Source organism: Echiichthys vipera, assembly GCF_963691815.1.
Source record: "Echiichthys vipera genome assembly, chromosome: 10".
NCBI classification, from domain to species: Eukaryota; Metazoa; Chordata; class Actinopteri; order Perciformes; family Trachinidae; genus Echiichthys; species Echiichthys vipera.
The window spans coordinates 18,307,514-18,323,638 of record NC_139835.1 but is presented as its reverse complement, the minus strand read 5'-3'; the positions used below and the strand labels follow the sequence as shown (position 1 = coordinate 18,323,638).

Sequence of the window (16,125 nt, the reverse complement as noted above, 5' to 3'; positions counted from 1 at the left end):
ATTCAATGGACATACCTATAACAGACATATAAATGAACCTCACAGCAAGAAGGTTTAAGGTTTTCGTCCCGGCTGGGGCCTTTCTGTGTGTTTGCATGTACCCCGCCTCACGCTCGATGTCAGCTGGGATCGGCTCCAGCCCCCCGCGACCCCGACAGGGACAAGCGTTGAAGATGAATGAATGACCATATTGTGTTCTAGTCTGAAAGGGTTTTATGTTGAAATTTTGTTTTGTCAGCAAAAGAAAGTGTTTATTTAAAATGTGTCTGAATAATCCTATAATGGATGGGCCATGTAAATGGCTAGAGACGAAAATAAACAATTAATTCATATAGAACAGTAACAGTAACCCAGAGCACTTATGGTTAATGTGGTAACTATATGCTTACAACAGCAACACACTGTGCACATAATTTTTAATGACTGTGTTCTATTATATGAATATTTACCCTCTTATCTCTGCATATATTTCTAAATATTTATGACTGTACAATGCTTAAAGGTTGCAAATATTTATTGCAAAATGTAGATAAACACATTTACAAAACCAAGACATCACAATACAATAGAACTAAGGGATAGAAACCGTGATTATTTGTTCAGTGTAACTTCAATAAAGTGTATTCCCAGATCATCTACATCTTCTTTGCCGCTATTTACAGGCACTTACAACAATACATGTTAGAGCAAACAACAACAAAATGTCAAGAGGTGCAAGAGAGAACGGTATGTATGGAAAGATTAGAATTAAATTTCTTCATTTTGACCTTCTCTGACCAGTGTAGACTGGGTGTACATACATTCAACACCAGCAACAAAGTCTGCTGCGAGTCAGTTATTTTGTTATCAGTTATCCAGATCATCTAATTTGTTACTCCTCCTCCTTACATCACCACAGGGCTCAGCATCCATTTCATTAGATAGCTCAGACAGGGCTGGGCCGACATGGGTGCTCTCCTCACCTCCCCCATTGGTATGCAGAGTATGCAAAATCTGGTCGCTGGGTCGTTTCCAAGATGTTCGAGTGGCAATCCAGAGGACAAGAGCTCCAAAAACAACCAGAAGGAGTCCCAGGACATTCACGAAAATTGCCTCTGGGGGAGAGTCCTTGTACTTCGGGTTACTCCTGAGTGATTAAGTTCAAATAATAGAGTTATGTCCACTCTTAGGCAGCTCATTCACATTAACATGCCTTAATTTCTCTTTTTTAATACTTACAGGGAAAATATGAGTTTCTCTGTGATGCCCATGAGTGCCACAGCTATTACACTGGTAAAGAGTAAAAGACCACCGTAGACATGGACGGGCATAAACGCTGCCCTCCAGGATGCAGGTGTAACTGGTATCAAGTACATGCCAACTCCAAGAACAAGCTGCTCATTGAAAGAGAAAAAAAATATCAGATAATGTACTAAACAAGACTGTTGTTCACCATGACTTGGCATTTTAGGAAAGACCAGAAGGGAAGTTGTTTTTTCTCGGTTTGAAAATCCTACCGCCCAACCGTCCAGCAAAACAAAACCAGGAGCCTTTGTTTCTTATCCATAACTTTGAATGACTTCAAATGAATCAAAAATGAATCGTTTATATTTACCTGTAGACTGTACAGTATCACAGCTGTCAGGCCCACCCAGCTGTGCAGACTGTACATGTTGGGGATTTTGGCAGCATTGTGGAAGTCAAAAACTGCCACCATAGATATGACAACAAGGACGAAGGTTAGTAAGTGTAAACCCGCATGGATGAACTTCATCAACAGTTTGCTGCACTTCCAGGTCCAGGGAAGTCTGTAGACGATGATGGCTGAAACAAGAGTACATACAGTGTCATTCAGACAACTCTTGTTTTGTCTGTGATGCATATTTTAAAAAAATAAATTAAATACTAAACACATCTTTTACTTTAGAGACTATACTTATCTGCCATTTGACTGTGTAAGTGAGGTTTTCACATATGACAGGCACATATTAAATATCCCATATTGTAAAAAGTAAGATTTGTATGTATTTTTTGTTTATTAAAGTAGGTTGAGGTGCTTAATAGATACTGTGAAAGTTACCCAACGCTAAATCCACAGCAAAATGAGCATAATATTGGACCTAGCAAATTTAAGTAAGTACTGTTGCCATTGTATAAATAACTTTTTTGGTGCATGCTGCTGCTGCTACTACTACTACTACTACTACCAAAGTAGTAAATTAGTAGTCAGTTTTCTTTGTAAAGCACTTATCTTTGTTAAAGCAGCTCGAGCTACAGAGAGAAAAACAGGAGCATGCTGTAGGTGTACCTCATGCTTCCATGAGAGCAATTTGGATATACTGTATATTACTCATTTCACGTCACACTTTGTAGAGAACAATTTCTAACAATGACCTCTGTTTCAGTGGAGCGTTGACATTTTTTCTCAAAATCACAAACACATCCTGTCTGACCTCCTGACTCGTTATAAAGGAAGACTCCTCTCACCAATCCCTTGTAAGAAAATAAACCCGATGACCGTCAGGACCGGATGCCAGTTGAATTCAGCCGGTCCTCCGTCCCAGGCTAAACCTTCTCTGAAGTGCAGGACCCATCTTAACACGAAGATTATGGAGACAATCCCGGCGGCGGCGGCGGCAGAGAGAACTAGCAGGAACTGTTTCCAGTTTTCCATCTCCGTCAGTGTGGATCAGCAGCAGCAGCAGCAGAGCAGCTGTTTCAACAACTACAACAACTTCAAGTGTCGGCTATGGAGGCTGGACCTCCGTCACGTGACCCAGCGCTCTGCAAATGTTTGAAGGAAACACGTTTTGTAACTTGGCGGGTTATAAAAGACTGCACTTATAAAACATTTTGGCACTGTATGATTATCAGACAAACATGATTAGTGATGATTCATCGTAACTGTTACGTGTTCTTGCAACAGTGCTCCTAACTAGTAATGTTTATATCTTAGATACTTTCTACAACTGACTTTTATTATTGGATCTTAGCATCTTTTATCACTGCTTTTTTAAAAACTTTAATATTTGTTACTTCCTCATCTCTGCTGATTTTATTCATTTTTTCTATGCTGTAAACTCAGCACACAAAAATGGCTCCTGTTCCTTCCTCAATGTGTTCTTTGCTGAGTGTAGCGAGGCCTTCTTTTCTGAATTTTTATTTTGTTTGTTTATGCAAGACTCATTTACAACCTCGAGTCACATGACATGGTGTAAAATGTAAATAAAAACAGAATACAAAAATTTTGCTAATTATCCATTTCAATATCTGAACGAATTCCCTAAAAAGACACAATATTTAATGTTCAAACGGAAAAAAGACTGGGAAAGTTGAGGAATGCTCAAAAAACACCTGTTTGTAACGTTTCACAGGTGAACGGGTTTATTGTAAACAGGTGAGCATCAGGATTGGGTATAAAAGGAGCGTCCTTGAAAGGCTCAGTCATTCACAAGCAAGGATGGAGCCAGGTACACCACTGCTTGAGCAAATAGTCCCACAGTTTAAGCACGTTTGTTAATGTACAATCACAAGGAATTTAGGGATTTCATCATCTACAATCCATAATATCAACAGAGTCAGAGAATCGGGAGAAATCTCTGCACGTTAGCGGCAAGGCTGAAAACCAACAATGAATGCCTGCGACCTTTGATCCCCAAAGATTTCAGTTTACATCTTTGCTCAAGGCCAAGTTAAACAAGGTTCACGTTTCCAAGGATTAAAATGTTCCGACAGGGTCAAAAGTCTTTGCTGATAACAAAAACCATTCTTAATTTGGCAGAAAAAAGTATCTTCAAGACATTTATTTTCAGGGCCTTCAACCTACTAAATTTGGGTTTACCTATAGCTTGACACGAGACCTGTAATTTCAAATTAATAGCCAGGTTGCACTACCTATTAACTACATGACCTCAGCACATTAGAACTGTTAGTTGTGAAAGCAAGTAGCCGATAAGGCACAATTTTTGATCACATACATATTACACGGAAGCAACTTTTGAGTGTCTTAATATTTGGATGATGGAAACACAGAAGGAGGCAGAAATAAAGAGTAACTAAATATTTTTTAATTTCAGAGAGTAAAAAAATGTTCATAGGTGTGAGACAGAAAATACAGTAATACAGTGCAGAAAAGTAATGATTTATAATCACCAGCTGTGCTTATCAAATGTAATTCAAACAAAAGAAATGGCGGTGATCCAGATGTGAAAACAGCATTACGTGTTTTTACAGAACAGCCGTACAAAAGTACAAGTTGGAAATAAATATTTACATTTACATAGTTATTTACATCAAAAAGTAAGGCCACTTAATTTCTGGCAGCCTTGAGTTTGTAAACATGGCAGCAGAAGTTGGAGTTCTTTTGTTCAATGTGAACAATCGTGTCTTTGTCAAAGAACAACTCGTGTCGAAAAGTCTGAAACAAAAGATAAGAGCATGAATGACTCGGTGTACACAAACACACATACTTCAGCTTAACCTTAGTTGACAATCGTGTCACCTCGCTCACCTCGTCCCAAGGTTCAACCAGCTCGACCGTCCGCAGTAACCGCCCGCTCTGGTTGTCATGCAGTTGGATGTGGGCTCTGCCTTCTCCCTCCTCACCATTAGTCACGATCACTGCCAAAAGGTCTAGCTCATCCTCATATTCCACAATACGGAACGTCTGTTAAATTGAAAGGCTCATTGTTGTGAAGCTGTGCCAACTTCTACAGTATGTAAAGCAACACTGCTGCCTTTGCCAAATATTGTAAGTGTGTAAGCGCTGTATCCTGCTCCTTATTGACATTCGCATTAAAGAGCAACAGATTCACAGCAGTCGAAACCTTGGTCTTCACTGACCTCGAGTTGAACTTCACTACGCTTTATAAATGTATAATACTCAGTAGTGATGGAAATGGTTACAGGTGCAGCAAACAATGGTGTGTTCTTTGAAATGTGTTAGCACAAAACAATTCATCGAAGAAATCACGCTGTCATCCTAAACCCTGAAAATGCCACTAGAAACTTGTTCTCATGTGTAAAAAAAAATACTTGAGAATGATGGAGATGCTGTTCTGATGCCATTTCCAATTGGAAGATGACGTTTATCTAGTTGCTGCAAAAGCTACTTGATTTCAAAGAAGGCACAGTGTTACAAAAACACTGGCTAATGGACTAAAATCTACCTCTACTTATTCTTTATTCTAATGTGTTCTTTCCTTTTTAATCAAGCTGTAATACTTGTTTCTTCCGGTATTGTGTTTCATTGCTGCTTCTGGTCTTTTCATGAGGTTTGGTAAAGATAAGAAAAATACAGAATATAAAGAGACCTAAAGCTTAATTCCGGCGCAAAATCATCCCATGGTCTTTTTCGGCATTAGCCATCGAGACAGTTTTTTTGTGTATGAACTATTAACAGAGAAATCCGGAAGGGGCGCTAACAGCCGGACGTGGCGAACACTGATTAACTCGGGGCAGTACGGTGAGGGCATTAAAACAGCTTTTGTAACCACTAATACTGCTCAAAATAACACCAAACCTCTGCAGCAGCATGAGAAGAGTCCCTACACATAAAACGAAGCATCAATGGATTGCATTTGGTAAAGTCCATTTAAGTCAATTACCAAATGCAATCCAAAAGGTAGGAGCCCATTGATGCTTTGTTTTATATGTAGGGACTCTTCTCATGCTGTAAGTGCCGAAAAAGACCATGGGATGATTTTGCGCCAGAATTACACTTTAACCTGGAAAAAACATGAATGATTAGATTTGTGTCCGGGCTTGAGAAGACAGGATATGTTTATTATATATACTGTATATATACAATGTTTAATTATAAAATTTACTGTATTCATGTACATCTTACTTGTTTTAAAAAAACAACACTGTAAGTATATTCTTTACAGAGATATTGGACCAGTAATGAATGCGTAATCACTTACCTCTTGTTCTGGGTCATCATCCAGCTGTTGGAATCTTTTTCTCACCGTGCGGCCTGATGAGGTGACAGTGACTTGTGAGGAAGGCTGAAGTAGATGGAAAGCAGGAAAAAAATGTTAACCGCACATACATGAGGCTAAGGTAAAGTCTGTAGTGGGTACAGCACGTAGTAGGTAAATAATGACACTTACATTGTTGTTTCGATGGGTTGTCATAGAGAAATCCTCAATTACCTTTGATGGCAAACCACTGTTCAGGTCACCAAGGATTTTTAGCATGCTGGAGGAAAACAAAGTTATGTGGAACATGTCCAGTATTACAAGATAATTGAAAGTTAAAACAAAAAAAACACTATTTAGTATATGCAGTAAAGAACATGAGATTATTGGTTTTAGTGACAGGGGCTAAGGAGAACCCCTCTGTGAGGCTTTAATTCTTTACTCAATAGGAATGTCTTAAGATGCCTTTAGTATGATATACTGTATTTGCCTCCACACCACAGACGATTCACCACACTTTCCATGCATCATTCATTAATTTTGTTATAAAAAAGTTGATTGTAATATTCACTTTATGGTGGCAGGTCCAACATGAATGATCCTTCCTGAGTCGTCAGGGTGGAAGAAGATCCCATCACTCTCTAGAGAGCAGCAGTTCATGTTTTGTATTCCATTTGTTGCCTAATTTTATCAAATTAAAAAGTATCACATTAACTCACTAACTGGGAATTGCATTATTAATTCTTTAGCAAACGGCACATATTACCATGAGCAATTAATAATGACTAGCTTTCCTCTTGCAGTTCTTTTTAAAATAAAAAATGAAAAGTAGCAGGCAAGTCAAATGTTGTTTTTTCACTTTTAATCTAACAACACTTTTTTTGTTAAGTGCAACTGGATTTGTGCATTTCATAGTCCATAGTACCATTGTGGAAAGGCAACACTTGAGTTACTTAGTGCAAGTGATACTCTATTCAAACTCTATTGTTTGAGTACAGTCTAACCACTTCATATCACTTAATATGTGGTTATGTAAAATATTGCTTCTGGGGCAGATTTAGGGCGTGACACAAAACGGTTTAATAATTAGGTTTTGAACTATTCATGTGAAATTTTATGTTTTTCTGTCGTCAACGACAGTAAATCTGGAAAAAATATAGAAGAAACTACACAGAGGCTCGTGTTACACACACAGAAGAGATGTGAACAAAAGTGGTTGGGTGGGATTGAGGATTCCTCTTCTTATCCTAACACTTTCCTTAATTCTGGACAATTTGGTGGTCCATCACAAAACAAGATTGGGGATATTTATCTATTGTAGTCAAGTATGATTGTGTACTAAATTATTATTAAACATCATGTTACAGTGTATGGTTAAATAGGATTCTTTAAACTTACCATAGTGCTATCTTTGAGTGAACAGATGTGGTGAGTGCCCTTGTGATTTTTATGCGGTGGTGTGTAGATGTAGTGCCACGGGTAGCCTCCAACCTGGAAACTGTTATCAGCGCATGACACCTCGAAAAGCACTGGAGGGCAATCTGCGCAATAAGACAAATACAAACTGATCATGTTCACTTTGTAAAGAAAAACATTCCTGCTTACAGTGGCCAAGTACATCTAATAAACTCTTTAACACAAAGATACCACCTGTCTAGACTTTTAACGGACCCACCTGTGATCTGGATATTTACTGGGATACCAAACGGAACATCTCCCACTGTTTTGCCTCCAAGAAGTGAACTCTGCTTTCCAAGAGTCAACTTCTCAGTCAAGTGCTGTAAACAAAGAAAATATGAATTGGATACGCAAAGCTGTAAGCAGCAAGATGAGCCAGAAGGATGGTAAAACACTGAATATGCAAATATTCACAGGTTTTCTTATTCCGACAAAAGTATTCCTGATGGAAAGTTTAAGAATCTGATATATTCAGCTCAACAGTGTGCAGGAAACTCTTCCAGGAAAAACGAAAAACAAAACATACCCTTTGGAAAATAAGCTCAAAGCTGTACAGCTTCACTGACTTGTTGCTGTAAGACACCACAAGGACGCCTTGAGACAGAACAACATCGGTCACACCATTTCCAAACACCTGAATGAATAAAACATACATTTTTAATATTAACAGATCACTCCTGTTGCACATATGAAAGAAATATGAGAACCTTAAACCAATGTTCATACCTTTTTGTTGATCTCCAAAATTCCAACAATTTGTAAGGGGAAGACATTAAAGATGGCCAGGCGCACCAGCGTATTCTGAGTGATACCTGCCTGTGAATTAAAAACAAAGAAGGTATTCTGTTCTATCGTTTCCACATAAGAGATCCCTTCCTGGGACATGTAGAAAGATGAATCAATCAATTGGTTGATCCATAAAAAAAGCTTAATTAATTAATTAAGAAACAAATGCTTAGCTTTCACTGATTCCAACTCTAATGTGAGCATGCGCTGCTTCTAATGATTTCCTGATTATTTTAAATGTAATATACTTGATTTTAGGGCAAAACTAGTGATTCAAAGAAATCACCTTCAGTTCTGAGAAATTGTAAGGGGCACTTTTTATTTTCTGCATTGACTGGTGATATTCAATAGGGCACGAGATTTTTGAAAATAACTTACCTGTCGTGCTAAAGACGTTTCTTTGTTTTGAACAGATTTAACATAGAACATCTCTTGAGAAACATCCCAGCCGAGATACCTACCAAAACACAACATCAAGTTCAAATGTTTTTAAAGGAACTAAAACTGAAAAAAAATGTATTAATATCCACTTTGAGAACTGAGAACTCGGAGCCTTTAAGATACCTGAACTTATGGCTTGAAGAGAGGTAAACTCTCTGCAGCTCTTCTCCCGTTTCAGCTGACAGGCGATACAGCCAGTTATCGGCTGTCAAAGCCAAGAGGCTGGGTTTATGATCAGAGGGGGAGGCTAATGTGTTGTCCTGTCAATGAAACAACGATTTAAACGTGGGTTGGTAAAAATCTGGTGATTGGAAATTCAGCTTTAGTCTGATTTCACTTACAAGTGGGCTCTGACACAGCAAGGCATCCTCAAATTTCTCAACTTTAGATCTCCTAGGCAGGCTGTATAGAAGGTGAGGCTTTGAATGAACGCTGAAACCAGAAGATTTAATCACTCATTGTGTGTCAGAGTGTAAACCTTTGATCCAGTTGTCTTTATCCCTGTATATTTTTACACCCGAATATCATGTACTCTATAAATGTCATGATGATATACACTCTATATACACATACACATTCTTTGTGGGGAAACTGAGTTTTTCAGATCCGTCAAATAAATCAACCAATGGATTAGTTGACAAAATTGTGTTAGTCGACTAAGAATGTATTCAACCGAGAACAGCCCTAGACTTTTGTATGACAATTATAAAGATACTGCAATTTATCTGCAGCTCTAAGGTATTGTTTTGTATTGTGTGTCTGTTTAAGAAAAGAACTCAAGTTAATTACTCACACGATACTTACCAACTGTAGCAGTTCTGGTAATTTTCAAAGTAGATTTTACCATTTTCATACATAATTTTGGATTTTGAGGTCTTGCTCCATGCTTTAATGAAATCCCTGTTGTCCTACAATGTAACAATAACAAAGAAGAGGATGTATTAGTAACCAAAACATTCATTGAAACCAGATGGTTACAGTGGCTATCTACAAGCATCATTTCCCCATTACCTGGAGAATGATACCTCTAAGGACCTTCATATTGAGTCTGATCAGAGCGCCAGCATCCCTGACACCTCTGTTCCTCCGGTCCAACAGTTCAATGGCGTTTACAGCTCTTTTTCTCCGGTACAGCGCCATCACCAGGTGGCACTTGTCTCTACAAGAGGATTGTGAGGCAGTAGCATGACAGGAGAAAACAACCTCAGCTGACTCCCAGGAGCAGCACAGGCACTGGAATCAAAGGCATTATTAAGCGAAGACTGAAAGAAAGATGGCAAAAGCAATGGGAGGAAGTAGTTCTACGGAGTCCAAAGGAAAGTGGTAGTAATAAGATGTGCAGAAAAAAACAAAATAGTAAAATAGGAGACAGCAATATCAAGAATCAGATCTGGCAACACTGTTCTGAACAGCACACTTTCTTTTTTACAATAGGCATAATACAGGCAGACAATAGAGCATGTTTTTATACATTGTGAGAGGTATGTGAGGAAGAGAAATACAAGTGAATGATTCAAAAAAGAAAAAGTACAGTTTGATTTAATAGATATTTTTACAATATAATTAAGTAGGTACTTTCAAATCCTATTGCATTTTCTCAGGGTGAATAGTTTGTTTGACAATATATAGGTTATTATTATTATTATGATTAGTATCGTATTTATTTCGTTTTGATTTTTTAACATAGGTAATATTATTTGATCCACACTCCAGACAAGTTGGTGGCGGTAATACGCCAAAACATGCATCTGTCAAGCGCCAAAAAAACTAGAAAAGAAAGAAAGAAACGCAGCATATCAGAGCCAGGTAAGGTCTAATGTAATATGGTATCCCACCGTGATGTAGCGGTACAGTTAGAACCTCTCATTGAGCTCCATCTTCCCGGGACCACTGAACCTCCTCCCTGGGCTTTAACACGGAAAGTTACCAGCGGACGTTAGCTATGACGCTAACTAAAGCCTCAATATATTGTGTACTTCGTTCAAAAGGCGTACCTGGTTTAGTAGTTGAGTTGTCCAGGGAAGAAAAACAAAACAGGGGTATAAGTAGTTAAAAGGTGGATTGGTGGACAACCATGTCGCATCAGTTAACTAGCAATGCGAGCTAGCTAGGTAGCTACCGGTAACTACCCTCCATGCTCTTCCACGAGCGTCTTCTTCTACTGAAAAGATCAAGGCACACGGCAGCCATCTTGGAACATTAGCGCCCTCCTCTCCACTGTCCGTTGGTTACCATAGAGAGACTGTATATGGTTGCCCATGGAAACCATCCCTCAACATTGTGTTATATGTCCTTAAATTTGATAAAATAATCTCATTTGACACGGTTTGACTGTTTTGTATTAGTATATTGTCAGTCCGTCAATTAGTATTGACTTGGTCCAACTCTCAATATAAGCTAAAATTCAGCACCTGTGTTCCCTCAGTCAACGTTGTATTATAGATCTGAGGGAACATATAGATCAGGAAAGACAGGGCTGAGGGAACATAGACACCCTCGCTATGATGTTAAATATTCCAGGTGTTTTGTGCATGAATTTACGGACACTGTAGAAATTCAGCCTGCATGTGAAAACCTTGAGATCCCCACAAGAATTTTAAATAAAGTTATGTGGATTTGGACAAAGTCTGAGTGGGGTCATTATAAAACATCACTAACACTAACAGTCGAGAATACAGTGTGTTCTGCCTTAATCACCTATTAATCTTGCCTAAACAAAAAACTCCTTTTTCAACAGACTGGCACTATTTATATAAATTTATGAAAACAACTGTATGTTTATAAAAGGCAACCCCTTAAGTCACTGTAGGCTATATGGGGCAGTTAATGGCAATATGAAATTTGTTCTCAACAAAAACAACAACACAAAGATGGTACTTTTTCAGCTAAGTTCTTAACAGAGTACCTGTGTCGTAGCTTTAACTCCAATTTAATATATGGTTCTGTTGTCATTTTTGCTTGAATGTATTTATATTAAAACAGGAAAGTGTTCATGAAAATCAAATACATGTGATAAAGAAGAAAACAATATAAATAAAGATGTTGATGACAATGTACAGCAGCAAAATATTCTTGTTTTCATTAACCAGCACTAGCTTCCATGAGCCTTATTAGCCATAGGTGCGTGCATTTTCAAATATAACACTTCTTCTGTGTTTTTACAGAGTAAATGCATAAACTGCGGCACTTTTCCGTAGCCGAATTGGCGAAAGCTTTCAGCAGATTGTCGTCAAGATTAAAAAGCACAGGAGAAAGACCTTCAGCTCCACTGGGTTCACGGATTCTTACCAGTCCTGATGACGTCTTTAAGCACAACATGTGGTCAGTGATGTACAGTATCGTACGGCTTTAGTTTTTCACCCATCTGTATAATAGGATTACAGAAGTTTGTCTACTTTAAACAACAGCTGAAATTTAGGGTTACAGTTGAGAGCCTTCAGATCAACGTTAAAACACAACGGTTTTTTTTTTACAGTTTTATATTTTCTTTTATTTGATACAGTTTGATACAGATGTATTCATATTTTAGGGATCATGTGCAATGGACAGAAGAGGATAAAGAAAATGCACGGCAGAAGGCAAAAGAGAATTCCTGTATACAAATCCCTTTAGAGGAACAAGGCAAGAATGAATTCCTGCAAAAAATATTTTTCCAAGTTAGATTGTTGATAGTTGATTGGTGTTAACTTTTGTGAAAGCTATCTTTAAATCTTTTTCACACAGGTACATTTGACACAGAGGCTTGCCAATACTGGAACAATTTTTACGAAATGCACCAGGATAAGTTCTTTAAAGATCGCAAGTGGCTATCTTTAGAGTTTCCAGAACTACTTCCTTCAGGTGAAAAAAGTCAAGCCACAAACAGGTGTTTGGTGTCATTGCCACAAGCTACTGGATCCAGCACAGACCCAGAGACGAGACACCAGCAACACAACAGCTCCAAACACCATCGCAGAAATACAGACACCTCTGATCATCAGACAGCAGCACCAGGACAAAATGACACTGCCCTACAGATAACTGCTTTCCCTGGCCAGGATGCATCTTTCAGGATCTTGGAGGTTTTTAAAACTCAAGTGTATTGATCGTGATTTTAATAGGTTTAATATAGACTGTTGCATGTGGACCATTACACAGTTGTCATATAAAAAGTAGCAGGCTGCAAGTTGCTATACTACAGTAAACGTGTTAGATAACAGCACTAACAAATGAATAACAAATATCCACAAAATGTATTTTTTTTCTTTACAGGTTGGGTGTGGGGTGGGTAACAGTGCATTCCCCATCATTAATTCCATAAAGTGAGTAAATATTTGAGATATTTTCACATAATCCATTGAAGATAACCATTTCAACGTCATCATTGTGGATCAAATGGCAATTTTCAGTGCAACATAAGTTTACAGAATCAAATACACACAATAATGACAAGTAAAATACAGTTTAATTACCATTTTACCAGAAAGGCAGAGGTTGCATTTTTATCATTTTTGGCAATAGGCAATAAATATAAAAATATTGGCTTCAGTTTATAGTCATAAGTTGTACTGTAATTGTAGGTTATTGTTGTTGTTAAATTGGCTGTTTTGTTTCACAGAGAAACTGATGCATTTTTATACTGTTGTGACTTCTCCCCATGTGCCATTCAGCTTGTCAAGGTAAGCTTTTCTAATTGGTATGAACATGAAGAGTACTGTATTGAGGTTAAAATTAATAATATATTTATTCAAAGCAATATTGACTTATATTACTTATGTTACAAAAACAGCCAGAGCTACAGAATATTAAGTCAAACGAGCAACTATTTATAGTCATGTGGACAATATCGGATTATATTGTTCCCCCATGTCATAGACTGCTAAAATACATTATTTAGACAGATTGCATTATCTTTTGATAAACACATGTAATTCATTAATTATAAAGCTGTTGATGAATGATGTCAATCTCTGAGCCTTCCAGTCCATGATTGAGATTTCATAATTCAAACAACTTTTAATTGATGTCACTTTATATAATATATTTATTGGATTATTTATAGCAGCATTAAGTGCGATACTGTGCATTTATATTTAACCTGACTTAAAATAAGTGCACAACTATATAGTAAATACATTTCTGATAAGCAGCCACTCACAGAAGGAGTGCAAAGGTCAAAGTGTCAGTGCCCTTGTTTATTTACAATATGAGAGGGATGTAACGGCAAGGAAGAAAGAGGACATTAGTTGCTTCAATACCTCTGAAATTTAGAAATGTTATGGATAGTTCCAATGCAAACACTGAACGTGTGTCGGAGTTACCTTTTGGAATTTTACTCTGCGTGACAGTTTGGGATCTAGTCTACTTTATTTTCCTCATATAGGACCATTCAGACTACGATGACTCTGTGTGTCATGCCTTTGTCCATGATATTTGTGAGGAGATGGCCTCCTTTCCCTTCCCTCCTCAGAGCCTGGATGTTATTCTCACCATCTTCGTGCTCTCTTCTATTCATCCGGATCGGTAGGTGAAGGTTAAACCAGACAGAGGACAGCATGATATAATTTCTCACCTCCAGGACCTCTCTGTGGACCTCTCCACAACTCATATAACTGCACCTGACCCACTTTTCCCAGGCTTTGTCTAAATGTTATTACAAAACCCAAATATAACTCTAACTGTGTTATGTCACAGAGCACAACTGCTTGTAATACTTCCCTTGTGTGTTGGTTTGTTAATTCATATATTTCCCATATAGCCTATTATTTTGTCCATTAGCCGCAGCCCTGTCATACATTATTGTTCAGTAATTGACATTTCATTGACAGACTGCAAGGAATTGTGAACCGACTATCTACATATCTAAAACATGGAGGGATATTCCTCTTCCGTGATTATGGGAGATATGACTTCTCACAACTCAGGTTTAAGAAGGGTGAGCCTCCAAATAGTAACACACGCCTGAATACAGCCTTCTTTAGCTAATCTACTACTCTTACTTACTGACTTTTCTCTTACAACCAGGGCGGTGCTTATCGGAGAATTTCTACACACGTGGAGATGGAACCTGCGTGTACTTTTTCACAAAAGGTATTTCCTTACATGGTGTAACTTGTTGCTGACAGGGCCGTTGCGACCATTGAGGAAACTGAAGTCATGTCCTTGATTTCTGGGAATTTTAAGGCTTTAGGAAGCTGGGGGAGTTTGAACTGTACTTGGTTGAGTATTTGGGGTACTGGTGTGACATTTAATTTAAATAAATAAATAAGTAATTATTTTCCCCAACAGAATATTTACTCTTGGCAGTGAGCAAAGGGGTTTAAACCAGTATTTAGAGGTTAACGTTGGGAAATAAACAAACAAATGTATATGAACAGTTAACTCAATAAATCAAATGGTGTTAAAACAATTTATTTATTTAATATTATTTTTCATTTTTATTTTTGTCTGGTCAAATTTATCTGGGTGAACTCTTGACCTAAGACAGCCCTGCTGACTGTTTTATCTTATGTCTTTTTACAGAAGAAGTTCATGATTTATTTTCCAATGCTGGACTGGAGAAAATTCAGAATCTGGAGGACAGACGACTCCAAGTGAACAGAGGGAAGAAAGTTGCAATGCACCGGGTTTGGATGCAGAGCAAGTACAGGAAACCATATCCACCCTCACCATCTTAACACCCCACCATATACGGCATCATTTGGAGCTATACTATGCCTTTTTTAAATATTTTTTCTTGAAAAAACAGTTTTTGTTTTACCAAAGAAGTATGTGTGACAAAACTGTGTATAATAAACGTACAAATGTTGTCAAACAAAGTTGTGGTGTTATCTGGTTTTACATACTGTTGATCACTGAATTAATATCTATGAGCTGAGAATATTGCATCCGCAGGGGGAAATACCGTGAACATGCATCAGACTTTAAAAAATTATATTTTTGAGTATGATAGGAATAAAATTAAAGTTTCCTTATTTTCATCTTTAAGGTAGACGATATTACACAATTATGAGATATGGCAAATATGTATGGTAGTAAGTTATGAATATGTCAGATTTATTCCATTCATTTTTGACATGATGGATTTTTTGTTTGAAGTTTGACTTATTTTCTTTGCTGAAATTTTTGACTTTTGATATCGTCCAACTATATATATATGTATATGTATATACATATATATATATATATTTGTGTGTGTGTGTCAGATATTGATTGTAATGAGCTGAGTATGTTGAAATAACTTTGTGAGGTCAACAAGGAAATACAGTGAAAATGCATTGGATTTGATAGTTTTTAATACGAAAGGAATAACGTTAAGGTTTCCTTATTTTAATCTTTAAGTTGGGCCACATATTACAGAAGACTTGAAAACTACATGATATTTTTGAAATAAATGATAAAAAAAAACTTCAAGTCTAATTCTGTCACAAGTCAAGTCACAATTATGAGATAGCACGTCAAACATGTATCATATAAAGTTATGAATGAGGTCAGAATGATTACATTTCTTTTTTGACGTTATATATATATATATATATATATATATATATAGTTAAAGTCA

General features: G+C 37.4%; 3 protein-coding genes across 3 annotated transcripts; 1 reads left to right on the top strand and 2 right to left on the bottom strand.

Annotated features, from left to right (window-relative positions):
- Positions 1-713: 713 nt before the first annotated feature.
- On the bottom strand, positions 714-2,653 carry cybrd1 (cytochrome b reductase 1; the record flags this gene model as incomplete). The annotated part of the gene is made up of 4 exons (XM_083922047.1): positions 714-1,126; positions 1,219-1,373; positions 1,595-1,803; positions 2,467-2,653. The coding sequence occupies 4 exons, from the start codon at positions 2,651-2,653 to the stop codon at positions 847-849; spliced, it is 831 nt and encodes a 276-aa protein (XP_083778173.1). The 3' UTR covers positions 714-846.
- Positions 2,654-4,239: 1,586 nt separating this feature from the next.
- On the bottom strand, positions 4,240-9,725 carry dcaf17 (ddb1 and cul4 associated factor 17; the record flags this gene model as incomplete). The annotated part of the gene is made up of 14 exons (XM_083921404.1): positions 4,240-4,396; positions 4,490-4,645; positions 5,904-5,987; positions 6,093-6,180; positions 6,472-6,581; positions 7,299-7,441; positions 7,576-7,678; positions 7,885-7,992; positions 8,085-8,174; positions 8,523-8,601; positions 8,709-8,845; positions 8,927-9,017; positions 9,390-9,493; positions 9,597-9,725. The coding sequence occupies 14 exons, from the start codon at positions 9,723-9,725 to the stop codon at positions 4,289-4,291; spliced, it is 1,530 nt and encodes a 509-aa protein (XP_083777530.1). The 3' UTR covers positions 4,240-4,288.
- Positions 9,726-11,754: 2,029 nt separating this feature from the next.
- Positions 11,755-15,241, top strand: mettl8 (methyltransferase 8, methylcytidine; the record flags this gene model as incomplete). Its single annotated transcript, XM_083921435.1, has 9 exons — positions 11,755-11,906; positions 12,115-12,206; positions 12,309-12,646; positions 12,837-12,886; positions 13,183-13,243; positions 13,948-14,087; positions 14,393-14,499; positions 14,589-14,654; positions 15,087-15,241. The coding sequence occupies 9 exons, from the start codon at positions 11,755-11,757 to the stop codon at positions 15,239-15,241; spliced, it is 1,161 nt and encodes a 386-aa protein (XP_083777561.1).
- Between the last annotated feature and the right edge of the window lie 884 nt (positions 15,242-16,125).